The sequence below is a fragment of the Cimex lectularius genome, unplaced genomic scaffold (assembly GCF_000648675.2).
Source record: "Cimex lectularius strain Harlan isolate CLEC.00 unplaced genomic scaffold, Clec_2.1 scaffold99, whole genome shotgun sequence".
Classification (NCBI taxonomy): Eukaryota; Metazoa; Arthropoda; class Insecta; order Hemiptera; family Cimicidae; genus Cimex; species Cimex lectularius.
Window position 1 is genome coordinate 960,301 of NW_019392713.1, and position 26,983 is coordinate 987,283.

At 32.7% G+C, this 26,983-nt stretch overlaps 2 protein-coding genes across 4 annotated transcripts in view; one reads left to right on the forward strand and one right to left on the reverse strand.

Annotated features, from left to right (window-relative positions):
* The window catches only part of LOC106662182 (sodium-dependent nutrient amino acid transporter 1-like), a 79,704-nt gene extending 61,116 nt beyond the window's left edge, over positions 1-18,588 (forward strand). Inside the window, exons 1-13 of one of the 3 annotated variants that reach the window (XM_014386059.2) lie at positions 10,188-10,252; positions 12,695-12,809; positions 15,393-15,524; positions 15,589-15,746; positions 15,809-15,846; positions 15,974-16,066; positions 16,128-16,287; positions 16,357-16,460; positions 16,757-16,985; positions 17,048-17,173; positions 17,239-17,436; positions 17,502-17,672; positions 17,742-18,063. In XM_014386059.2, the coding sequence (XP_014241545.1) occupies positions 10,232-10,252; positions 12,695-12,809; positions 15,393-15,524; positions 15,589-15,746; positions 15,809-15,846; positions 15,974-16,066; positions 16,128-16,287; positions 16,357-16,460; positions 16,757-16,985; positions 17,048-17,173; positions 17,239-17,436; positions 17,502-17,672; positions 17,742-18,038 (1,842 nt within the window). In that variant the 5' untranslated portion in view covers positions 10,188-10,231 and the 3' untranslated portion in view covers positions 18,039-18,063. Of the gene's footprint in view, positions 1-10,187; positions 10,253-12,694; positions 12,810-15,392; positions 15,525-15,588; positions 15,747-15,808; positions 15,847-15,973; positions 16,067-16,127; positions 16,288-16,356; positions 16,461-16,756; positions 16,986-17,047; positions 17,174-17,238; positions 17,437-17,501; positions 17,673-17,741 lie in introns of those variants that run through there. The other 2 variants (XM_024226464.1, XM_014386049.2) reach the window with 2 other exon arrangements.
* A 2,115-nt stretch (positions 18,589-20,703) lies between these two features.
* Positions 20,704-26,975, reverse strand: LOC106662192 (probable malonyl-CoA-acyl carrier protein transacylase, mitochondrial). The gene is made up of 4 exons (XM_014386069.2): positions 26,665-26,975; positions 21,715-22,107; positions 21,198-21,415; positions 20,704-21,139 (listed from the first exon to the last, which is right to left on the reverse strand). Exons 1-4 carry the CDS (start codon positions 26,876-26,878, stop codon positions 20,744-20,746), a joined length of 1,221 nt encoding a protein of 406 aa, XP_014241555.1. The 5' UTR covers positions 26,879-26,975; the 3' UTR covers positions 20,704-20,743.
* Between the last annotated feature and the right edge of the window lie 8 nt (positions 26,976-26,983).

The window sequence follows — 26,983 nt, forward strand, 5'->3', positions numbered from 1 at the left end:
AAACATAAAACTAGACCATCCAACAAGATGTCTATTATAAAGTTTTCTATGTTTAATCATTGTGACCTATATTTTAATAAACAATTGTATACACTCTGATAAGATTTGAACTGATCTGATTAACCTGGACTGACTGGTACAATTTTGAACAATATTAAACTCTTACAGTAAACGTTTAAATACCTGAACAAAACTTTAAAACTAATAGGACTAGAAATTGTTCTAAAGAGTTTTAAAGCAATAAAGTTTTTATTAAATTATTCACAAGCAATAATGCTAAAAAATATATGTTTTTCTTAATCGTCGTTTTACCAGTAATATTCATTTTATCATTTCCAAATTGTCCTCCCATTGATTTCTGATCGTTTTTTATTGGCTTTCTCATTTGGGAATATTCTGTGGTTCGCCAAGGTTATAAGCAGGTCGAGGAGATAGAGCAACTCTCCTTACATTAATTAGTCCTTGGCAAAATGGGAAGAGTGTCTATCCCTGATCGTTTACAACGAAATACCAAACGATCTTCACACCGCAGAGAAAAGTTGTTATTTATACTTTTTTTTATTAACATTGAATAAAAACTATGCATAACATATAAAAAATGAGATTAATAGAAGATGTGTTTGTCATGAGTTATATAACTGTACGATCATCACACCGCAAAATTCAGAAAGAAATCTCAAAAAGATAATTCATATTATTTATAAATATTAAAAAAATTATAGACTTTTTAAACCAAACTAGAAGTTTATATTAACAAAATAATATATATTTTGTTAATATATATTATTCAATTTTTTTTATAAAGCAGGTCCCTCGTTGTCTATGATCGGTGGTTGGGTCTGTCCGTCCAGTTTAGGCATTTGTAATCTTCAGTGATCAGGGTTATAAGCAGATCGAGGCCGAGACAACAGTCCAGGACGCAATTTGCGTTTGGCATAGACATCAATACGGTAACTTGCCTCACCCTTCTGGTTAAATCGAAATGCAGAATCGCTTCTGAGCCAAACAGGCTAACCTGAATTCTACCAAGCTGTAGGTTCATCACATTGCAGGACTCCACCCAACATTTCACAGTATTTTCAATTAATTAAATCTTTCACATTTATCACTAACAAAATAGAAAGAGTTTCTTGGCTCAACTTGCTTATACCGCAATAAAACGACAAAACTGAACATCCATAACACCGCAAATTGTAACAAGAAATCTCACGAGGAGAATAATTATTGAATAAAAGGGAAAAAAGCTATTTTTAACACCTACAAAAAAATGGCATTATTAGGAGTCGGCATCTTGTTTCACTCTGCTTATAACCCTGATCACCCACTGCATATGTGCATATGCTGAAACCCGTCTGAGCTGAAGGCAGACCTGAATGACCTAGGCATGTTCATCGTCTTGCAGACCTCAATACATCAATTTACTATCTTTCAGCGATAATTTATTTTTAAACATTTTTCTGTTGGAGTTTATAATTAATTCGTTCCTCTGTTTAATGCTGTTTTTAAAATGAAAATGCGAATAAATAGGATTTTCTATGAAAGACAAATAACAGGCAGAGGAGTGGGATAACTCGACAGTGCATCGTTCACGTTTGTCACTGGCAAAATGGGAAGTGTCTTGCCTCCCTTGCTTATTTATATCCTTGATCACATATGACAAGAATACGACCAAAACACACTAGCATTACACCGCAGACTTCAAAAAGAAATCACACAAAGAAAATAATCATTATTTATACATTTTAATTTTATTAAGTCGAATTTGGCCGTTGATTGATTTATAAAACAATGGTTTAAGTGAATAAAATTTAAAAAAATATGGTTAACGCCTATGAAAAATAGAAAATTGTAAATAGCATAAATCTCCAAATATAAAGAAAAGCCGATCACAAAGTCAGAAACTGTTTGTTTGTCTGATCAAAAAGGTAGAAAAAAGTGGTTTTAAGGAAAGGAATGTATCATTCAAAAACATTCATTTTTGTTTCATAATCGTCGTTGTTTTGTCAATAAATTAGATTTGTGTATGCTTCGATCGTTGACCTCTTTTTAATTTGTCGCATGGTCGTTTCCGACCATCCTTGGCCATTCTCCGTGGTTTAGTCTGTCCGTCGAGCTCTTGCATTTCGAAATCTTCAGTGGTTGATCAGGGTTATAAGCAGGGCCAGGCCTTGTCGTGTAGCCAAAAGGAGAAAAACCTCTCAGTGAGTAGTAACACTTGTGAAAGTGAGTTAACACAATACGTCTTATTTCTATGACGCAAGTTGAGTAAAAGAAGAAGAGAGGAAAAAGAGAGACGCACGTCCAGTTCCGTTGCATTCCTCGGCAGACTCGACCGAACCCAATAGCCCTCGAGCTTTTCTTCCTCGGCAGGCGTTTTCCGCTCGTTTCCTACGTGCCGTCCTTTCACGGTGGCGAAATTCTCCAATGCAGGACATGAAACATTTATATGGATGCCGTTCTTCCCTCGCGGCCCGTTCAAAATTGTATACAACGGGTGTTTTATTTTTATGTTATCAGAATGAATTTAGAGTGCGTTCAACTCTTTGCCTCGAGTCGTCAACGATTTGAATTCCAAATGCAACATCTGCGTGAACGTTTAGATATTTTCCAGGCTCCTTCCTTCCCAGTCGGAATTCCTCTTTCTTCCTTCCTTGAAACACCGTAGCAATGCCAATATACAAATGCAAATACAGCAAAATACCAAACAAATTCGTCGTTTACCGATAAAACGTTCCAGGCGTCCTGAAGAAGTTCCATTCTTTCACAACTAGAAAGAAAATCGACAGTTGATTTAGAAAAAAAATGCTTCTTGCCTATGAAAATATTACAGAGGTTAATATTCCTATCGAACCCCTTTTCGATATTTGGTTAGGGAATCGTGACTTCTATACGTTCTATGATTATAATTTCGAAAGATTAATTTAAGCCTAAAGTAATCAAAAACTAATATCCGTTACAAGGATCAAAATTGTAGAAGATTTCTCTATATAGTTTAATTATTTCAGTGTTTATTGTACATCTAACATCTCATTTTGAGCTTGATTGAGACATAATCGCATGATTTATAGGATATTGATCTATTTCGTCCCCTCTTTTCGCCAAGGCTTATTTCTAGAAATTTCTTCTTTCTTCGGTTTTTTCGAACTAGAAACGCGACAATTACCGGTCACTACTGACCCACTGTCACAGACCGTTCCGACACACTGGATGGACACGCTGCGAGACAATCAGTAATAACAGGACAACCTTCGATAGGCGGCACACTGAGATCCAATCGAATATACCATGGAATACCATGGAAAATTTTCAATTTTCGCTCTTCCACGAGACTCTTTTCTTGTAAAACAAAAATTGTTCAACCGCCTTTCCTCCAGTTACGTTCTTTACGGTCAAATCGTTTTCATTCCCTGCAATTTACTGTTTTGAAAACCATCCAGTCTTTTATAACATTTATCCTGTTTAAGTGTAAAATGGTTTATCTTTAATCGAATCTCAAACAATATTCGATCAAAAAATCGAAAAAGGGAAAAATAAAATAAATAAAACTTTCAACTGATAAGCTTTTTACTTTCTTATTCAGTCCTTAATTTTTTTTTTTTTTATATAATTTTGCATCTGCATTGTCCTGCGAATATAGTGGGTGAGATTGCGCAGTATAAGTGTCAAAAGAAAAAAAATATGAGGTTGCGTAGGTTTTCCTGTCCATTTCTATTGACAAATGTAGCCTGATTTTTCCTTGATGGCTCCATTTAATCAGAGCAGTTTGAAAGCCCTGGAATTGACAGGTCCATCTCGGGAAACATTTTATGTTAAAACAAAATAAAGTATCCTTAATGGAAGTTCATTATGCTTACAGCATGGTCGCTGGCATATCATTACATATCATCCCGCTCTCCGCAAAATTTGTCTTTTAACGAGTCCATCCCAGATCGTTTCAAATTGCGTAATTGTTAATTAAAATGTAGTGCACTATGAATAAACCTAGAGAATAAAATTGACGTGAAATGGCAAGAATAATCGACAATCCAGATAGTTAAATCTATCTAATTAGATGATAGTTTTTTTTTTACCAACCTTATTTAAAATATAAAAAAGAGTGATGAATAAACTAGAAAATTTTATATTTAATGCTTCATTTTAGTTTGCTTTTATGATCTAAACAATTACCTCTCGATATAGTCTATTGCACTTAATTCCCCCCACCCTTTTGTAACCATACAACCCTATAATAGGGGTTTTTTGATCAGGGTTTTTTATTATTGAAAGAAAACCTACACCGATACCGTCGGTAAATATAGCAGGAGGATTTTTCAGAAGATAGTTAATAGACCAGTTAATAGAAAATAGATGACGGGAGGGTCATCGACCCGACCTTTTATCGTAACCTGATTTTGTGTGCACAGATTGAATAGAGTAAATTGGGATTTTTTCCAATAATTTACCACCAAATGATCTGAAAGAAATAAAAAAACAATAAATGATGACTTTTAAAAAAGACCCAGCTAATTCAAAATCATACAAAATCTTAAACCAGGTTCCTTTGTCAAAAAAATCATCCTAAGATCAAACAGCCAAGCGCCACTGAAAGCATTACCAAGCAAAAATGTAAAAAAGAAGAAAAACTAGTATATTTGACTAAATATTTACATATATACAGAGAAAAAATGTAAAATAATCCGTAGATATACACACAGTCTCTAATACCAGGGCACAAAGGCATTTCGAGAAATGGTCAAGCGAACAAAGCCATTCAAACAGAATTTTCTATCTCAGAACGGGTCCACACAAAACAAAAACAGAAATGGACCAGCTCAAGGGGAACCAACCATAATAAACTCATGATTAAAGAACCCTCGTCAAAACTAGCACCCAACTTCAGCTTAACAGGGCAAAACTCAGGATATATATATAATCGGTCAGTGGCATCTGAGAGAAATGGATGGTACTTCCACCCATATTTCTTCAAATACGAAGAAATCATTCAATGAAAACATAACCTTGGGGGCTAAGATGACCAAAGGAAAAATTATTGAAATAACAGTTAATGGCCTTCTTGTTAAAAGAAGGCTCAAATAGGATTGAAAGAAAAGAGTTACTGAATTGAACAAGCGACCAATGAAAAGAAGCCCAAACCCCAGCTTGTATCCTTATCATCATCACCATCTCCTTCATCAGGTTTGGATTTCTTTCTTCTCTCTCTCCCTCTTACTCTCACTTAGGTCTCCCTCCCCCTCTCTCTCTCTCTCTCTCTTCTCTCTCTCTCTCTCACTCTCTCCCTCTCACTCTCACTCTCACTTAGGTCTCCCCCTCTCTCTCTCTTCCGTTATATCCCTCCTATTTTTAGGATCTAGAAGAGATAAGTTTAAATTAAGGTTGGAGTATTATAAAAATAATGGTCAACTATTAAATTATTCATTTATCATTCTGAAGATTCTTGCCGAAATTTTTAATGCAACAGTACAACAGAAGGTACTTCTGATTCACCTGCAAATTTCTTAGTGCTAATTCGAAAAGCCCGAACAACAAGTACTTTTTTGATAAAACAACTAGAAATGCTGTCCCAGGACCAGCTTTACCTTTGATTAGATATGTCTTTCTTTCTACTTTGTTTAAATCTACTCTGATAAACGAAGATTGACATGGCTTGAAGAGGTTTGCAGTAAAGTCTCGTATCAAGTTAGTTGAGTTTTGAAATCAAAACCGATTTTACTAGAATTCTTTGTAGTTGTCCAAGTTTGGCTTCCATGTCAGTCTGCTGTGTAAGTGTAACGTTACTTAACTGACTTGAGAGGAAGTCGTTGTTGGCGTACAAATTTAAAGGAGGGTAAGATTTCTTTCAATAACTGTATACAGGGTACAATTACTTCATTCAGTCTTGTCCTCATCTTTTTGCACCAGATAATAAGCTGGTTTTGGATGTGTAATCCGGTGGTAATAATGGTATTGGAATGTATAGGAAAGTGACCAGTGTAAATGGTAAATAGTACGGGACCAAGAATTCTTCCTTGAGGGAATTCGGCTTGTATAGATCTGATATCTGAGTACTCATTGCTGCATCCCACTCTGAAAAATAAGTAAAATAACTTTACGATTTTGCAATTATTACATCAAATAAACGTTAAAAAACAGGGTATTTTGAACTTATAAATAAATTAGTTATCTTACATGGACAGGAAGCATAAATCTACTTAAACTAAAGAAACGAATACATATTTGTTTGTAAAAAATATTATTATTACTTCACTAAGTTATATAAATAAATAAAATTATTCAATTATTTCTAAATCAACATTTAGGGCTTCGTCAAATATCAATGAATAAATGATTTTGATTTTGTCAACTATTTTTTTCTAGTCCACCAGTTTTTCATTTGATCATCAAATTGTGAATTCTCATTTGTAGATTGTTTAACAATCGAATTTATTGCAGCATTGTGTAATTATCACTTCAACTTGAGCAACCGGGTTATTGCAAAATAATAAACTTCCCTGCCCTTTGTCTGGTCTACCCAATAATTTTTGTTTGCTGATTTTCATCATTTTAAAATACAAGGTTAAAGCTTACCTCTGCTTGTTTATGCGTTGATTCGACTTATGAATTGCGGAGGAGGTTCAACAGGCTGAAGACACATGAGCCTTAAAAGGAAACAGGTTCCGCAGGTCCAACATTTGGAAGATATCCTAAATACTGTTTTCTTCATTTGGCTTTATTTAATTTTCATAAGGGACTCGTATTTATTTTTTCAAGGAACCTTATAGGTTTTTTTTGCAATATTGACCTCAGTTATTCTTTCTCATGGGGAATGTATAACGTTTAGGTATAATCCGTACGGACAAGGAGTAGGGAAGTTAAGACAAGTTGTTTAAACCCAGACTCCACACTATCAGATAATATTTTAAAGAATATGCTTATGTCCAATTCCCGGTCAATTTTTTTCATTTGAAAAATTTTATAATTAAGATGGTCATTGAATATCTTATGCAACTCCCCCAACACCACGGAACAATGGATGTGCCGAGGTCAGCTCGCTCTATGGGTCGAGAAAGTGGGCAATTTGACAAATTAAAACAAAAACAAATTCACAATCCACACTATTTTTGCAGTTTGCAACATCTAAGGAACTAGTTTGACAGTTACGGCGAACGTTTTATAGCTAATAACTAGTTTATGATTTGAAAACTTCCTGGCGTTTCCCTGGATTTTTCATTTTTAAAGAAAAAAAAGGCCCTTTCTAGCCTTTCTCCTTACCCATAAAACTAGTTATTCCTAAACATCCTCAAAAAAGTGAATAAACAGTTATCTATACCTAAATGAATGAAGCATATAGACCTCGTCCTAAGCACCGAGCTCGCTAAGTCATGGACGTTTTATTACTGGTACGTTCCTTTTTCTTCTTTTATTTAAATTTTTTGCTTTTATGTTCTATCTACAGGCATGTGCAAATCAAAGAACAGTAATGTGTTTGTATATTATTGGTAATTATTTATGTTTTTTGTTGCATTATTTCTTTATTCAGTTACTATTTCTTTGTCTAGTATTTCACCTTTCGTACGCGTTCTCTTTGCCATCTTTTGATCAATTCCGATAAGTGATATTTAACACGGTTATTATTAATGATTCGTGTTTATTTTTTTCAAGGAACTTCACAGCACTTCTGATTCTGATCGGTTATCCTTTCTCGTTCATGGCGTTCGTTATCTCGCGTTTATTCCTTAATTGAATTAATATACTTGAAAGACTTTATTTTTTTTTTTGCCTTATTTTATTATTTCCCACACATTATAGAATGCGTAGAACTGGGTTAGTGGGAATATTTCGAGAGTACTTATAAAAACGGATTTCTCGGCTTTGTAACTCGATATTTTTGAGTGTCTGTGTGTATGTTTGTTCAATTTAAATCAACTAATCCATGTTAGATTTGCCGAACGATAAACATTGAAGGACAAAGGTCTAAAGTTTAATATTAATGCTGCTTAAATTCCTTTTTTTTCGTCGCCGAAAAACAAAATTAGAATATGATCTCACTGCCCAATTGTTAATTTTTTTAGCCTGCTGTGCTAATAGTTAAATTACATGAGAGATATAACGCTTAATATGAAAACAGATATAGCTTTTTCCGTTAAATTTTTAACTTCAATTTAACTCTTCCTTTAAAGCCTTCAAAGACAAGAAATGGTAAGAGATGTAAGCTTGTAAATTAAAATTCTTCTACATTGCACAAAAATTTTTAAATATAAATCCATTTACGTTTTAGTGGTCAATTGATCAAGTTACTTCTTTCAATTAATTATTATTTCTATGTAAGGTCTTAGTTAATTAGTTAATTCTTTCTATGATATATAAAGTAAATAGAAGACCCTCCACCCATCATGGAAGGCCATACGATAACTTACAATTAAATTTGAAAATTAAATATTAAGTTATAAAATTAAACTTAAATTAAAAATAAAGGGTTCTTCTTTTAATTTGAGAAGTTTTAAAAATATAGAATAATTACTTAAAAATATTACATTTTTAACATTCATTACATTTAACATACATTCATTATATTTTTTTTTAAACCGGGAAATAAGCTTTACATGCTGATATTTCAAACCATCTCATAAGGTATTTAATGTTTTAAAAAATGTTTACTTTGCAATTAAAAAGGTTTTTTTTAGATGAAAAATCTTAATTTGAAATTAAAGAAGGTTAATTTGTAGTTAAAAATGATTAAATGATTGAAAAAAGCAACACAATTATATACAATCAAATGATTCTTCTATTTCTAAATCCAGATTTTTTTAAATGTATGTAAGATAATTAATCGCTTAAAATCTCGAATTAGTAATAGAACAAACATTTATTTCATTTTAGTTTTAATTAATTTTCAAAAAAATTTTAGGGACCTATTATTTTCATCTCCTCAGTTTTTTATTGCTTTAAAGAAAGAGTTAATATGACATTTAAAAAGTCAATTTGAAATTAACAATGTATATCTAATGTATCTAATCTAAATGTATGTCTAAATTTTCAATTTAGGGTGAAAAATGGTATTTTGAATTAAAATGGGTTAATTTTAAATTAAAAGGGCTTTGAAATTAAAGACGGTTAATTAAACGATAGAAATGTTTAATTTTAAGTTAAAAAGGGTCAATATAATTAAATGTAGAAACAAACAATTTTTGGATTTTTAATTCCAGATTTTAGGTAACATAGTCATTTCAATTCTAGAATAATCATTTATTACATTTTAGTGTAGTTAATTTTCAAGTAGTTTTTTTAGGGGCCAATTCTTTATATCTCCTCGGTTTTTTATTGTTTTAAAGAAAGAGTTAATTTGAAATTTAAAAAGTCATTTGAAGTTAAAAATGTTCATTTAGAGTGACATGTGGTTTATTGAGATTAAAAAGGGTTAATTTGTTATTAAGATGGTTTTGAACTTAAAAGGGTTAATTATAAGACACAAATGGTTAATTTTAAGTTAAACATGGCTAGTTTGAAATTTTGAAAATAAAAATGGATAATTTGAAGTTTAAAAGGGTTAATTTGGAATTAAATATGGATAATTTGAAGTTTAAAAAAGTTAATTGAAATTTAAAAAAGGTTAATTCTAAAGTAATAAGGATTCATTTGACGAAAAAAAGCTATACAATTTAATATAAAAGCAAACGATTATTCTATATTTAATTCGAGCTTTTAAGTGACCAATTATATTATCTTTCAAAAAATCTAGAATTAAAAGTAGAAGAATCATTTATTTTTATATTTAATTGAGTATAGCTTTTAATTTTAATTTTGATTAATCATAATGTTTTAATGAATTAATCTTTAAGAGGCCATTTTTTATCTCCTCAGTTTTTTATATTTTATTTAAAAAAATAGTTAAATAACAGAGTTAAAATTAAAAGAGTTAATTTGATGTTAAAAATGATTTAATGGGAAAAGCAATAATTGGGAAAATATTTAGAACTTTTTCTGAGGTGTTTTAGTTAAATTATTTAGAAATTGATTGATAAAAAGAATAGAAATAAAGATTTAAAAAAATTGTAAAAAAAATTAATCCAAAATTATTAATGGAAAGTATAAAAAAATCAATGGATTTCCTGTTCACACATTACGATATTAATTAGCACTCTCATGATTCGTATTTGCGTATATTATAATTACAAATGATTTAATTTTTACGGGCTCGTTTGAAAATAGAGCAGTCGTGATGTACTCGCCACTGGTAACCGACACATCTTCATAAATGCCTTCCAACAGCCGGACTGTAAGTGATATTATAGTTCATCATTATTTTTGAAAAATCCTCTTGAAGGGTGTAAAACGTGTTTTTCTTATCTTTTGACTTTCAAGGTGTATTAAGAAAGCGTAACCGTCCCTATTCCGATTTTCGACCGTCAGAAGATGCTTAAGTTTTCCCTGCGGTTGACCACCGAGTATTTTTGCTAGGTTAACTGTATCGGAAGGCCTTTCATTAATAACACGTTTTGTTGGAAAAATCATGGCCCATGACCTTGTCCCGTAGCCTTGCTGCGGTGGCCGAACTGCAAGACATAAGCACACTGGGACAAATGATTTTTCAGGTCGCTGCCTCTCTGCTAATTAGCAGTCTATGAACATGAAAAAAAAAGGTTGAAACACAAATATTTAATTTTATAAACCGTGATCAGATACCTCATTGGTTGTATGTGTTTTCCCTTGATAATATTGACAGAAGATCAAGATTCAGACCCGACCGACGTTTGCCCTTTTCCTAAAAAATAAACACAAAAAGCTTTTGTCATTTCACCGTTGTACAGTTCGAATAAGACACGGATCGAATAACAAACGAACAGCGAAAATAGACCTCAACTTGTCAGTCGGCTCTTTTTTAATCCTAAGTAGTATCTGGTCAGCGGACGTCCTCGGGCTTATAAACAGCACCGGGAAATCGGTAATATCAGCGGAATTTTGCAAATCGATAGGTTTCTTCCCATAGGATAATGCGCCGTTTCCTTCATGGACGTGTCCAGTAATCAGTAATGTCAAAACCGCTGACGAGGAAGGGTTCACCAACTTGAGGACCCACTCACGTGGCAATAGGGCCGGAACGATCTTTTGTACTTATAAATAATAATATCAAAATACAATAAAGAGGTGGGATCAATTAGAAAGAAAAACCACACAGTACATTCGAGCTTTTAATGTCTTCTACATCATCAGGACTTTGAATCTAATTAATATGTAATTTAAAAGGTTAAACGATATTAGCATCAATACACCATTTTGAAGCCTTTGGTTTCCAGTACAATCATATTAAAAATTGAGATCCAAGAGCACCAGAGCGAACATAACCATTCCATAACAAAAACATAATGCCATATATGTACGGTGTACCTTTTATACGTCAAATTAACCCCTTTAAACCTCAAATCTTTTTAAATTCAAATTCAACTTTTTAATTTCAAATGAATCCTCTTTAACAATTATCTATTTTTATCTTCAAATTAACATTTTAAATTTCAAATGAACCCTTTTTAACTTCAAATTAACTATTTTTAACTTCAAATTAACTGTTTTTAATTTCAAAGTAACCTTTTAAATTCCAATTAATCCTTTTTACCAATTAACTATTTTTATCTTCGAATTAACTTTTTAACTTTCCATTTAACTCGGTTTAACTTCAAATTAACGCTGTCTTATTTCAAATTAACTCTTTTTCACTTCAAATTTATCATTTTTAACTTAAATAAACTTTCAGGTTTAAATAAACATTTTTGTCATATCAAATTAACCATTTTTAATATTAAATAGAGCGTTTTTAATTTCAAATTTTCTTTTTTTTAATTTCAAATTAACCTTTTTTAACATAAAATGAACTTTTTTAACAATCATCTATTTTTACTTCAAATTAACTTTTTTAATTAACCTTTTAAACCATAAATTAACCATTTTTCACGTTTAAATTAACCCGTTTATAACAATTAAGCATTTTTAATTTCAATTCCGTTGTACAGCTCGAATAAGACACGGATCGAATAACAAACGAGCAGGGACTTTCTTGTCCCTTAATCCCTCACATTGAGTGCCAGCATTGGCTGGTTTCTCATGTCATGTGTCCTCCCGGGTACAGTGCTTTTTGCTACAGTGCTTAGTGTTTCACCGTGTAAACAAAAAAGTTTTTTAATCGCATTTGTAATATGAACGAATATGTGTCAGGTGCAAATAAAATATTTTTAAAAAATCAAATTAACATTTTTTAACTGCAAATTAACCCTTTTTAACAATAAAACATTGTTTTACTTCAAATTAACTTTTTAATTAACTTTTGTCAACTTCAAATTAATCGTTTTTAATTTCAAATTAACCCTTTAGCTTCAAATTAACTCTTTTTAAAATCAAATTAACCCTTTTTAATTTAAAATTAACCTTTTTTTAATATTTAAACATTAAAAAAGACATCGGATGTGGTATGAAATAAAAGCGCATAAATTAAAATGACTGTATATTTGGTTAAATAAAATAATTGGGCGCTTATTGTTGGTATTTTTTTGTAAAGGATAACCGAAGTGACCCTGAAATATTGAAATATGTAGATAATAGAATAAGTGAATATGAAATTTTCCGCCTATCATAGTTTGAATAATTCATCAGGAGAAATCGGCAATACGTACATTTTTTGTTCTATTAGCCAGTTTGGTGTAATTAATTGATTTTCCATTGTTTTCAGAAGCCGTCATGTTCGTTCTTCCCTCGTCTCAGCACGATATTGGTCGCGTTGAGCCTGACGTTCAGCCTTGGCAACATCTTGAGGCTACCCAGAGTGGTCTATATGCACGGAGGAGGTATGTAAAAACACGGCTAATAAAAATAGTCAATTAAATCATAAACTTTTATAACTAAAAATTAATCAAATCAGCTGTAATATAAGTATTTCTTGCTATATCGAGGAAAATCACTAGGAGAAAATAGCCTTAGATCACAGGACTTCAAAGAAAGGAGTACACGAAGAAAAAGAGCGTTAATTTTCTTTGTTGAACTGAAACTTCCTTTTTTGAAATTATTAATAGAAAACTGGACTTACATTTTTTACAAGTCTTATTTTATCATTTGCGAAACAGCAATTACCAATTGTAAACATTTCTTCACCCAGTGGCCGGACTTGAGGGCTTAAAAGGACGCGTCTTACAAATCATAAAGCTCGAGTTAGGTGACATTGTGTGTAAATTTGCCTTGTGAGTGTTCATTGTGTTGACCGTGTGTGTCATTAATATTTGAATCTTCTTCCCTTTTTTTACGCAACTCCTTTGGCACTGACATCTTTTCCTAATACAATCAGTCGCGCGATTTCGCCACATTTGTTCAAAAATGCAAATAAGTGCCTACAAAATGACATTTTCCGTTTGGGAAGGCGTTGGTCAATAACGGCATTACGGCCAACATTTGGTTATTTCTACCTTGCCGTTTTAATTTATCTTAAAACAAAATGTATCATCCCAAACAACTGAACTTCATCTTTATAACTTCAATGTCACCTCCCATCAGCAAACATTACTTTTTTTTTTATTTTCTTATAACAATTAACATCCGAATAAGCCTACTTAACTGACAGACATTTAAGAGTCAAACAAAAAGTTCAAGAAGTAGGAAAAATAAATCTGGCATTGCCCCAAGAGTCCATTTTTCTTGCTAAACACGATTTTCCGAAGATAGAGCGGCATAGAGATTTCAACAGCACGCCTGATGAAAATTTGCTGAAGATGGGACAGGAACACGTATTTGAATTTTTTTTTTTTTTTTAAATATGGCTATTCAAAATTTATGAAAACTATTTCCTAACTATTATTGAATTCAAAAGCACAACCAAGTAAAACACGAAAAAGTAACCAAAAAAAAGGAATTGTAAAACATGAAAAACTAAAACAATTGTAAAATTGATCATCATACCAACAGCTCATCATGAAAAGTCATAAGTTCCCATCATTTTTCCCACTAAAAATAAATTAATTAAAAGTGAAATAAATTTGAGTTTGCAAACATTTTATTTAAAGTCAACATATTGACTTTAATGAAAGAATTATACATACCCCCTTAGTGGCAGCAAATAATCCAAATTGTGATATTTGTGTGGCAAGAGAGGGAAAAAAGGAAATTTTAACAAAAAGAACAAAAGAAAAAGTCAGTTCATCAACATTTTGACAAAAATAAAAGGAAAAAGTCTATTTACCAATTTTTGATAAAAATAAAAGGAATGTCCATTTACCAAAAATTTAACAAAAGAACAAAATAAAAAAAAATAATTTAATAACATTTTGATAAAAAGAACAAAGGAAAAAGTCAATTTACCAAAATTATGACAAAAGTAAGGGAAAAGTAAATTAACCAAAATTATGCCAAAAGAGAGAAGGAAAAAGTCATTCTACACCAACAGTGGCAACTAATAATATCAATTGATCCCAATTGTGAAATTTGAAAATGTCAATTTACGCAAATTTGGTCAAAAAGAGTAAAGTGAAAAGTCAATATACATAAATTTGGACAAAAATAATAAAGGAAAATGTCAATTTACACAATTTTTTACAAAAATAACAAATGAAAAGTTCAATCTGACCCAAATGTGTCAACAAATAATGTCAATCAATCCCAATTGTGACCTTAAAAAAGTCAGTTTACCAAAAATTTTACAAAAATAAAGGGAAAAGTCAATTTACCAAAATTTTGCAAAAATAAAAGAAAAAAGGCAATTTACCAAAAATTTGGCAATAGTGGCAATGTAATGTCAAACAATCCCAATTGTGACCTTTAAAAAAGTCAATTTACAAAAATGTTGAGAAAAAGAGCAAAGGAAAAAGTCTTTACAAAATTTTGACAAAAAGATCGAAGGAAAATGTCAATTACTAAAATTTTGTCAAAAATGAAAGGAAAAAGTTAATCTACCTCAATAGTGGGAAGAAATAATATTAATTGACCCCAATTGTGTCGTTAGAAAAGTCATGAATAAATAAATGTCACAAAAATTTTTAGTTGGTTTCTTCAGTGTATACTGCCATATTTGTGTAGTTATCAGAATGTTTATTCGGTGTTCAATTGCTAGTTATTTTGAAAATCAAATTATCATTTTAAAATATATTTAATAAGGATTAATACTGCAGAATATCTAAAATTTTAGGTTTTGTTTTTAAAATTTATTGTAACTTTCAAAATTCAATTTATAAGAGCAAGTAAGTAAAAATGAAGTAATTAAAAGCAATTAAAAATCATGAACTATGCTGGGATTCAAATCTAGGACTTATAGTATGGCAAATAGTCAGACAATCAATCACTCAGCCCTACCCACTACTGCAATGGTCAACCATATTTTAACAAAATAGCAAAAACCTTAAAAACCAATAAATATTTGTAGAATTAAAGTTTAATTTTGATAACAGGAACGTTCTTGATTATCTACATAGTGGTCACCATCCTATTTGGCATACCCCTGACTTTCCTTGAAATCGTTTTGGGCCAGTTTTGCCAGCAAGGGACTACAAAAATATGGAGGGCAGTTCCTTTACTCAAGGGTAATTATTTTTAACACTATCTAATGATTCGACAGATAAATTAACTGGAAATCTTTTATGACAGGTGTCGGGTATGTTAAAGTACTCTGCTCATTTTTCCTAGCCGTGTACTACCCAGTGGTCATGGTAATATCGTTATTTTTTGCCCTTTGGAGTATAAAGGGCCCATTGCCATTTCAAGAATGTGTCTCACTGATCACAAGCTTGAACCCAATAACCAAGGTAAATTTTAAAATTTTATGTTTATATAGTCAATAGTTAATGTTTTTTGCTTTTGTTTTTAGGAACAAGCAGCAAATTCAGCCAGTGAATCCTGCTTAGAGTGAGAATTTTATACATACTATATTTTATTCTAAAAAATAAAACTTTAAATGCCCATATTTCATCTATATATTTTGAACACCCTGTATTTTAAAATATTTTGTAAAATCACTTTTTGCATGTTTCAGAAAAACATTTTTGAAGTCCTTGGACAAGGATCCCATGTGGTTTGGAGTCAATGTGACTCTTCTTTTCCTTATATGGGCGTTCATCATGCTTTGGTAACTAACATTGGCTAGAATACAAAAATTAAATAATTATTTTTTCATGCAAAATTTTCAGTGTATCTCGAGGAGTAAAGTCATACAGGATATCTGCATTTTGCCTTGGGATCCCACTGATAGGTGGATTAATCGCCTTACTAACACAACAACTTACGATCGACATGAAAGGCTTGTCAGACTTATTCAAACTAAGCTTGGACCCAGTCTGGAAATTCGATGTAAGTTTTTCTTTTTTGGCATTATATTGAGGTAAAGTTATTTGGTTTATGTTTTAATTTCCATTTCAGACTTGGTATTATGCTGTTGTCCAATTTTTCTTTTCGACCCATATTGGATTTGGAAATATAACAACATGCTCTGGAAATATTTACTCAAAAAGCAATGCATTTTGGTAAGTTTTTGTATTTTCAACTGGTTATTTTTAAGTAGGAGTTTGAACCAGATAATCTTGGATTGAATAAGCTCTTTGTAAACTGATCATTCTCTAAGTTCTTATAATCTTATAGCTTAAGCATCTGTTCATTTTCACTGGTTTCATCAGCCATCTCAAAATTAAAATTGAAGCAGAAAAAAACTGACCTAAGTATGGTCAGTTTTATTCAAATGTTCTTTGATATTTTACGTGTAGTTTTAGCATTTAGTTATTTCTTTGCTATTGTCTAATCATACATTTTTGACATTTCTCAGGACTGCTTTTCTCTACATTCTCTGTAATGTGGTTATCGGTGTTGCTGGTGTATTTTTGGTATATCTTTGGCTTGGAAGAATCGCCATTTCAGAGCACCTACTCGAAGTGCCGTTATTGTTTGTCATGAACGTTATTTACAACATGGGCTCTTGCTGTTTTGGCGAAAATGGTCAAATTTGGGCCATGGCTGCTTTTGTCCTTTTGATCTTTTCAGGATTTACCAGCATGGTAGGTCTAATGTTAAATGAAACATTTCATAAAATCAATTGACCTAATTGTCATTTTACAAGGTCGCCCTTGTATACACTATAGCCGTATCCGTGAGTGTCGAATCGAAAAATAAATGGAGGTCTTGGATGATTACCGGTTTGACTTGTGCCATTGGATTTATCATCGGAGTTGCCATAATGCTTCCAGTAAGTATAGTCAAAACTGTATTTTAATGAAAATCTTAGATAATGCATATGATTAATTATTCCAGGAAAAATTAAAATTTCTTCACATGCTTGATTATTATGTGATTGGGCACATGGTCGCAATGTCGACCGCTCTCGAATTGATCGGTTTTATTTGGATATATGGAATCAATTCAATCCGCAATGATTTTGAGTTTGTTCTTGGATACAAACTCTCCAAATTTTGGAATACAATATGGTTCACCACACCCATATTCTTGGTGGTGAGTACAAAACAAAAAAGTAAATTTTTAAATCTGTAAAAACTAATAATCTGCAATTTTTTCAGGGTATTGAAATTGCTTCATTGTTCTTTTTACCTTTGACCGGCGAAGATCAGAACGCTGACGACTACTGGGTCTACCTCACAGGTTGGGTGCTATACGGATTCCTTTGGTTTATAATCGTTGTCATAGCAATTTGGCAGATATCTGCCCAAGTTGATTACAATTTTGGCCAGGTAACTTTTAATAACATTAAATTATTAAAATTTTAAATTATATTTATTGCTTGTTTGTTTTTTTTAAAGAAATTATTAAGCAGTCTGAAGCCTACTAGAAACTGGGGCCCGGTAGATCCGATTTGCCGACACAGCTGGGTGCAGTGGAGAGATTCTTATCAAGCGACTGGTGAAAGAGATTTCACACTTAAACGAAGAGGGACGAGAGATTATACACACTCGATAAAATCAGAAAACAGATACAATACAATGTCCCTTCCCCGAAACCCTTCGCAGTATGTCGTCTCGCTCCCTGATGGCGTCGACCTATCCGATCATCCCTACTGGAGAAGGGACCTTCACACTCCTAAAAAATCTAAAACATAGCCTTTTACTGTTCATTTAGAATACTGTACGGAACTTTATATGTGATATAATTTCTATTACTCCTTTGGAAAAGTATTTATTTTTAAAAAACTCTTAAGTCTTGAATAGTTTGAAAATAATGTAAGGTTTTTAAATAGACTGTCGCATTCTCCCCGGGATTGTAGATAGAACCAAAGTCTCACAAGTGTAAATAGACCCGTCAGCATAAAATTGTCCGTGTTTTTATCAAAAAGTCTTGTATATACGGTGGTCATGTCAACTGCCTGGTTGTTTTTAATGTAAAAAATGTATAATACTCAATGTATTTCATGCACTTGTAAAAATATTCGTTGTATTTACGGTTAACAAAAAAAAACATGTATGAAAACTGTTGCATAGACTTTTATTTTTTAAGCTGTGGCCAATGTACAATGAATTTCACAATTTAAATTTTAGTCATCACACTATATGTTACCTTTTTGTATTGTGTGTATATAAGCTCAAGTTATTAATAAATTATTTTTATAATTTTGTTACGTAATAAATACATATTCAAGAAGTTATTGCAACTCTAACATATGTTCTTAACAAAATACTTACTTATCCTTTATTAAAACTGAAAATTTGAACCTTATATTAAGTTTGCACATGGTTGTTAATCATCTGCTAAAAAAAGTAAAACTAATATAAATGAGACAAAACAGAAAAAAATGGTGGCTTCATCAGTAAGAGATTACGATTAGCTACAAATAAACAGTCATGATTAGAGTCCAGATTTGTATGAAATTTTTTTTATCACTTATGACAATGGTGATCAGATATTCATCCAAATCATACTTCCGTGGTGCAACAGTTAAAATTTTATTATGCATATTTTTGCATATTTGAAGAGTACTGCATAAATTTACATATATGAAAAATATTACACATTTTAAATATTTTTTATTGCTTAAAAAGATTAAATATATATTAGGCAACTAAGCACATGAGAGGAAAAAACAAGAGCTTAAAATTTGATTCAGATTTCAATTAACTTTCCAGTTACTAAGACATAAATAAACAATTCTCTTGAAATAATTGAGGATTCTATTTCCAAAACTTCTAGATGCAGTTTTTTATCTTTACTTATTTACTTTTTCTAAAACAGTTGGGTTGTAGAGAATTTAAAAATAACAAGTAGCCTCAGTACTCTTTCATATTTTCCATTAGTAAAGTTAAATTCCATATTAATTAAGTTCCATATTAGGAAAGTTAAATAAAAATATAAAATCCTAGGGGACCACAGAAGTAATTAGGGTGTCCGACTCATATAATTGCCCCGCTAATGGTTCTTGGTTCAGTACTTATTAATCCCATTTGTACTAAAAGTAGCAATATGCCTTTCCAGTCTGCTACACCTAAAGATCATTTTCCGTTAATCTTTTTCCTTCATTGATTTCATTGATATTATTCTTATTCTTATATAGATAATTACAAGACAATCAAAGAACATGGGCCCCATAGAGCATGTATTGTGAATGACTACCTGAATGAGGTCGGAATTTAGTGCTTGTAGTGGCTGGCACAAAGTCTATATTTGAACCCAATTGAACACATTTGGGACCTGCTTAAGCAATGAGAACAACAGTGAAACCCATGTCCTAACACCTTAGAAGTGTTGGAAACAGCTGCTCTTGATGAGCGGGAAAGAATTCCTCAGAATTTTACCAAAAATCTTTTTCAAGGCATGGTTCAAGGTGAATATAATCATTTTCTTTTTAAACGTCATATTTTTACAACAAAACCTATTTTTGATAGCAAAATATGAAGAAATGTAAATACATTAAAATTTAAGGGTGGTGCGTAAATTTTGTCCTCTCATGCAAGTTCATTCAACAAGGTGTCTGATGATCCTAGTCGATTTCTTTTAAAATCTATTCCCACTAAAAGTTGACGTTTATTGCAATCTTTCCTCGAGTAAAATAAAAAGTTTTTCTCTTTTTTTATAAACAAAAATGAAACGATTACATGTAATAATGCTTTTGACGCCTTGTTTAAACTAATTTCGATCATTTTCTATGAAAAAATTCTGAAAACCTTTGAAAAATTATGTAAGGCCAGCAAATAGAACATATTAAATTACAATGTGAGCTTTCTGTTTCCTACATTTTTTTCCTTAAATGCAATTATATATCATAAGGTACCAAAGAAGCAGTCGACTATCTTTGGTCATTTTGGAGCCTTGATGTTTGGGTCACTGAAGAAACCCATTTTCAAAGGGAATCAGACACAAATTCAGGGTCGCCGATATTCGAACTCGCCTGAAGACTTCTACTGATGAGTGCCATGTCAATTTAAACTATCAGAAAATTAGAGGCGATGGTAGTAATCAAACCCAGGCGAGAGTCTTACCCCTGTTTTACACAATTCAACAACGTTGCCTGGTTGATTGCTGTATGAAGACTTTTCTTGGTTGGTTTCAAGTCAGGTAACTTGTAGAATAAATTTCTCTTCCCAACGGGAATTCGGTACGATGCTTAAACTTGCAGAAGCATAAGTACTTCTACAAAAAGCTACACTGGCTACAATCCTTGTCTTATGGCATTTAGGTTAGAGACTGCAGTACTCACCTAACAAGCAGATTATCTAGGAATTGTACATTCAAAATCATTTCAATATGTATTAAATTTAAAAAAGATTTATTGACAACTAATTTATGAAACAATAAAATATTTACACCTTTTAAATCATGCTGGAACATTAAAACAATTTTCATGCGCTTTTACATTGACCATTTTTAAAATCGTTGACAAGCTTTGACCTGGGCCGCATTCATAAGTTTGAGGGAATGGCATGTCCTTAGGCCTTTCGTAAAGAATGTGCAAGGTCTGTTCCCACTTCACAGGAGCTAAAATCTGCTTAGGAAGCTGTTTCTTAATATGATTGGCATTTTGGTAATGCTTTCCGTCGACATTTGAGTGCACAGCAATAGTCGGCTCATAAATCTTTGTCTTTTTTAATGCTTCGACGAATGGCTCAATGGCAGGTTGCATGAGCGGCGTGTGAAAAGCACCAGACACTTGCAACCTTTTCATCCTCTTCAAGTTGAACTTGTCTTTATTCTCTTCTAAATATTTGATGGCCTAAAATTGATTATCTTTGAAACTAAGGACAATTTTGTTTTCTAAAATCAATTTATACCTTTTCATGGCCGGCGATGATTTTGCTATGTGGAAAGAGATAATTAGAAACACCGCAGTATGCGTTTGGAATCCCTTCAGAAATAGCATACTCCTTTGCTGATTTACAAGCAAAGGAAAGCTTAGAATCTGGACTGAACATCACCATCACCATTGCTCCTTCTTCCATTTCAGCAGCTAGCTGCATCGATTCAGCCCTGACTCTCACTAACCTTAACGCTACAATAATAATATAATTTTAAATTGAAACATTAACATTCTCTCTTTTGACTTAATCAAGGATTAAGAAATTAAATAATGGAGTGAAATATCTAAAATGTTTCATATTTTTTCTTAAATTAACTTTTTTCCTAATGAATCAATTTTATTGGATCATTACTAATTGGAGATTGTCTCTTCTACTCAGCTGTAATAAGCAGACATAAAAGCCCATGCAAATCTTAATTAAATCGTTGAAAAGCTTTATCAAACTTTCACGAATTAGCCAGTTTTAAAAGTATTTAGATTATTTCATATACCTTGTTCAAATTTGATCGCCTCAGCGAAGATGAGGGCTGTGAGTTCGCCCAGGCTGAAGCCAGCAGTAGCGCAGCAGTTTTCAATTGCTTTCGGCTTTTCTTCTTTCAGCCGCTCGAGAGCAGCAAGGGAACAGACTAGAATCGCCGGCTGTGCAAATTCCGTCCTGTTGAGCTTCTCTTTGGGACCATTTAAACAAATGTCCATCAGGTTGTATCTAAGTATATGGTTCGCCTCCTCGAACAAGTCCTTGACAGCAGGGATTTTCATCAGATTCTTTCCCATCCCGACAAATTGGGTCCCTTGGCCGGGGAATAGTATAATGCTCGTATCTCTAGGATCCACCCGAGGTCGGAAAGAGAATAAAGCCTGATTTCTCTTATCTGAACCTTGAACTTAAAAAAATAAATAAATAAATAAAGTATGCAAATAAAAGCAAAAGTAAGTATGAGATCTTTTTTTGATCCTCCAGGTTCACCATATGTGTGCGCAATAAAAGTACAAAGCCAATCTACTGGCAATTCTTGTAATTATTGGAGTGGATAAAGTAATTTTTCTACCCCAATAATCACATAAAAAAAGGTTGATGAAAACACACCTCTAGAAGAAAAAGTATTTATGTTTATTACTCCAAAAGTAGTGGCTAGTGCAATAAAATAAACTCAAAAAAGGTCCCATCTCATAACAAGAAATTTAAAAAATTANTATATATATAAATAAATAAAAAAATAAAACTAACCCAAATGCAAAATATTTTCCCAGAATCTGAAAGATAGTCGAAATCACAATGATAGCAAAACCTGGTAAACCACCAAATGATGTTTTGTCAAATAGACCAATAAACAGACAAGAGCTAAATAAATAAATTATATCCACATAATACTGATACATAATAGATTGTAAAATAACTGTAGTGTTTTTCAAAAATTTAATTTTTATCCCTCTTGTGAATTGAACAAATGTTTGAATTGTTGTTTGAAGAAAGATTAGTTTAGATGCTTTTTACAAATCTGTTTCATTCAAGCAATTGTATTTTTACAATGTTATGCTAATTTAATGGATTTTTATTTCCACAAAGGGAAAACCCTATCTCAGACTACTAGGAAAATTGTGCTTTAGGGGAAAGCACCATTGATAAGTCGTTTGTTTGGTTCATACATTAATTAATTTTGATTTGGAAGATGCAACATATCTGGTCGCCCTTCAATTTGATGGATATGTAAATTCAATCTTTGTCACAAATAATCCACACTCAATGACATAAAATACTGCAGAGACACTAACATATTTCATACAAGCGTTTTAATGCATCTGAGAGCAGCTTGATATGTTTATCGGAGTGATGGGTTCCTCACACGTTGACTGAGAAGAATTCATTGGACCCAATCTCCCATCTGTGATTTCCTCCTAAAATGCACTATTTCAACCAATTTTTAAAAAGATTGATTAACTAGGGATGAAAAGGGAATCCTTTAAAACAATTCTCTAAGAAAATGCAAATGGAAAATGTAGCAACCTGCCATTAATAACTTCAAAAGCTGGATTACATCCTAAAAAGGTACTGTTGAGTATTTGTTAGGTTTAGAAGGGTGTGCTGGACAGCTTCTTCAACAATTCTAGTGTAAACTGCACATAATTGGAGCGATAAGCAATTGGCTAAAATCACCTTTCACATTTTCACTTATACCAAGCTGTGCTCTATTAATGGGACAAACCTTGGTTACTTGAGAACTACATAAAGCACGTCCAGTTCATCGCTCAAAACCCAGATAAGAGTTGGGAGAATGGAAATTCAAAATTAAATGGAAGATGCCAACATGTAGTGGAAAAAAATTGATTAAATATGTTGACAAGTAAAAATTTTCAAAACTTCTTTATTGAATTTACCATGAAAAAATGCTGACTTATTTTACTTACAACCTTATCTAAATGAAATAACTTTAGAAGAGAAATATTATCTGTTTCTCGACTTCAAGATAATGTAAGCCAGTGAGATGATTTCTGAATTGATTCTACTTATAGCAATAAGCAGGAAAAAATACACCGAACGTTTAAAAATAAAGGCTGATGTTCCCCAAGGAAGCAATCTAGGGCCAATTCTGTATCTATTATGTACCAATGACCTATCACCAACAAAAACGAACACTCTGTATCAAGTTATGGTCTTGAAGAAGAAAGAAAATTTAATTGCTTCTGCCAAGTTTGGGAATAAGCCAGTCTTCTAGGAACTTGAGATGCCTGTAAAAACTTAAATATGACAATCTGTAGACATATAAGGTTATTTTGTCGAGATGATGACCTTAAAATAGGTCTAAAGCTTGGCAGTAACATCGGAAATTAATTTTTTCTTCAAGACCATACCTTGAGCCAGAGTGTTCATACGTGAAAAAATGGTCGGTACTTCTAATACTGAAAACTAACAGAAAACACAACTATAGCAACATTCACCAGAAGGTGTCAGTGCATAATTAAACCATTGACAAGAATAAAATTGTATAATATGTGCAACCAGAATGATAAATGAACAATGTTTGGAAAATTTAAATAATTTATTTAAATAAGTCTCTACACATTAATTTTACAAATAGAAAAATCATTATGCAACTACATACAAATAAAGTTTAATATTACATACAAATAAAAAGACCACTATTTTCATCATGATCTGAAAATAAACCAGTGCTGAAAATGAAAAGATGGTGGTTATTCTGAAATAATAAATAATATACTGCTGATAACTATAAAATTATAATAAAATATATAATATTATTAAAATATAAATAACTATAAAATTACCCTTGTATACAACAGGGCCTATAAATTAATGAGGACATCTATTGGCCCTGAACCCTTTAGTGGCATACCAAACTGCCAAAAATACAGTCCATCAGGCAATGGATTCAAAATAAATCCTTGTTGCCATTGTCTTCCAAGACAGGAGCATGCGAAAAAGCTCTTCAAATCACAATAGCAGAAAGTAATGGCAGAACAACTAAATAAAGTAATATTACTAGAATAATAGTTGGATTGCTAACTGGACAAGAAGACTGCAGAAACAGACTCGGAGAGGTGGAAACAAGCCTGTGTGGATATCACCAGGAAGAAAAAAATAGCAGACCTTTATTGGTGCAAAAACTTAAGTAGGTTAATACATTAAGATTCTTTCAACTGGGAAAAGCTCGGGCCTGAAGAACTACTTGAAAAAGCTTTGGAAAAATGTAAAGAGCCTGTTTAATAAGGAGCTTTAGACAACAATCGAGATGCACAATAGACCAATACTAGTCACCGCGTGCAGGTTGTAAAGAGGCCTTTTCTAATTTAAAAGCATTTAATTTAAATCCCTGAATAATAGAGTTCCACTGTAAAACTACCTCAATTTTCAACAAAATTTTGGACAGTACGATCAATAGTGAAGTATCTAGGTGTTTGATGATGGTTACACAAAAAATATATAAAAAGAGAGAGAGAGAGAGAGAGAGAGAGAGAGAGAGAGAGAACAGAACTGGATCTTAAATATTGACAACTGTGAGATTTCTCTGTCTGGCCTGCATGGTAATAAACCTGTAATTTGGTTGTTACCGATCATCCGTCTGCCTATCCTAGCTGTGTTGGTCTGTCAGATGTGTTTCCACATTTTTTAATCATCAATGTTTGGTCAGGGATATAAGCAGGGAGAGGAACAAACACAACCAAACACTGAAGATGGATGATGCCTAAGGCCTCTTTCAGAAAAGGCAACTCATTCATTCAACTAGTTTAACTAGGGTAGCAAAATGTTTGGGAATCTCCCCAAACCTTTCACACACAGTCAACTTGTCTGCCCAGGCAGGTGGCCAGTTGGCACCAGTGCTGCTCACGTTCTCATCCCCACTGGTGTACTCAACTCAAAAGACACTGCTCGCCATTCGTCCTTCACACCAGTCGCCTGGTTGAGTCAACTGAGGAAAGCATTACAATTGCAAGTTTCAATGTGGAGCAGTTGATTGAAAATATTTGTATTAGTCTCGTGATAAGGGACATGGGGTTTGAGGAGTATAATGATAAAATTAAAAGAATAGAAGCTTGGGGGGAAGTAGCATACCAGTATTTGCGAGAAAGCATCTGTTTCCCAATTTTATAACAACTGATAAACCCACACTTTGCTTTACTGGGTTTCCTCCTTTTTTGCTACTCTTTTTGCAGAAGGGCAAGCACAAGAAGTGCTCCTGGTTCTTCGGGTTCTAACATTGTGCTGACCTCTGTTCGGAAGAGAGGTCGATTCCACCAGTTGCCTGGTGTAAAACCAAGTCTTCACATGGCAGTAAACTAGTTGAGAGTCAACCGGCAACTTAGTTGAATCAACCAAACTGCCTCATCTGAAAGAGGCCTAAGTCATCTGAAAAAGTAGAAAATTTGATAGAATAGGCAGAACAGATGATCAAGTTACAGGTTTTGACATGTTCATCTGACTTCTCACCATCTTCAGTACTGGAACTGCGATTTCTTACTACCACCTTAAGGCGCCTACTAAGCAAATATGGGCCAACGAAAGACAGTTCGTTGCCAACACATTGGTCATCTTTGGCTCATCCTCATCAAACCAAGAGAACCATGTGGAATCACAGTCAACAACGTCAACACTTTTGATGTTACCACCAGAAGTCTGAACCTCGAACAAGGCCAACTGCTTGATTGGTTCTGATTCGCCTCCCATATATACTAAGCAAATCATGGCCAACAAAGCAGTTGCTGACTTTTGTTGGCTGAGATTTGCTTAGTATGTACGCGCCTTTACCAGAACACACAGGCAACCATTATAGTTATGCAAGACCACCGGACAGCGTTATCACCTAAAATACCTTCAGTCATGTTCTAATAGAAAAATACCTTCAACTTTTAAACTGACCAACTTTTAGTAAGAAAATATGACTGTTGCTGTTTAGCAATTTGATAGTTATGAATATTAAACATACTTTTTGGATAGGGAGACGTCGCCCAGACTTCTTCCTTGCTTTCTGTCACCTCAACTTCGTCTATCATCGAACTTTCTTCCAGCATTTCCTTAGCACTTTTGCCCTTTACATTCTGCTCAGGGGATTCGTGACTATTGGCGATGTTGCACCTGCTAAACCCTCTGATGAAGACGGATCTATAGAACGACCAAGTCCTGCATACATATTTCACCATTTTAAATATTAAATAATACGTGAAAAGGTAAAAATAGGACGAAAACTAATTTGTTTGGTATGCAAGTTCGGTGCCTGAAACCTTAACTGATTGCAGTTATCAGCC

Coding starts and splice junctions, on each gene's coding strand:
- LOC106662192 (XM_014386069.2), bottom strand. CDS start 26,878: ATGGTGAAATATGTATGCAGGACTTGGTCGTTCTATAGATCCGTCTTC. Junction 22,108..26,664: donor GACGTCTCCCTATCCAAAAA/GTATGTTTAATA, acceptor TATTTTTTTAAG/TTCAAGGTTCAGATAAGAGA. Junction 21,416..21,714: donor GGCGATCAAATTTGAACAAG/GTATATGAAATA, acceptor TTATTATTGTAG/CGTTAAGGTTAGTGAGAGTC.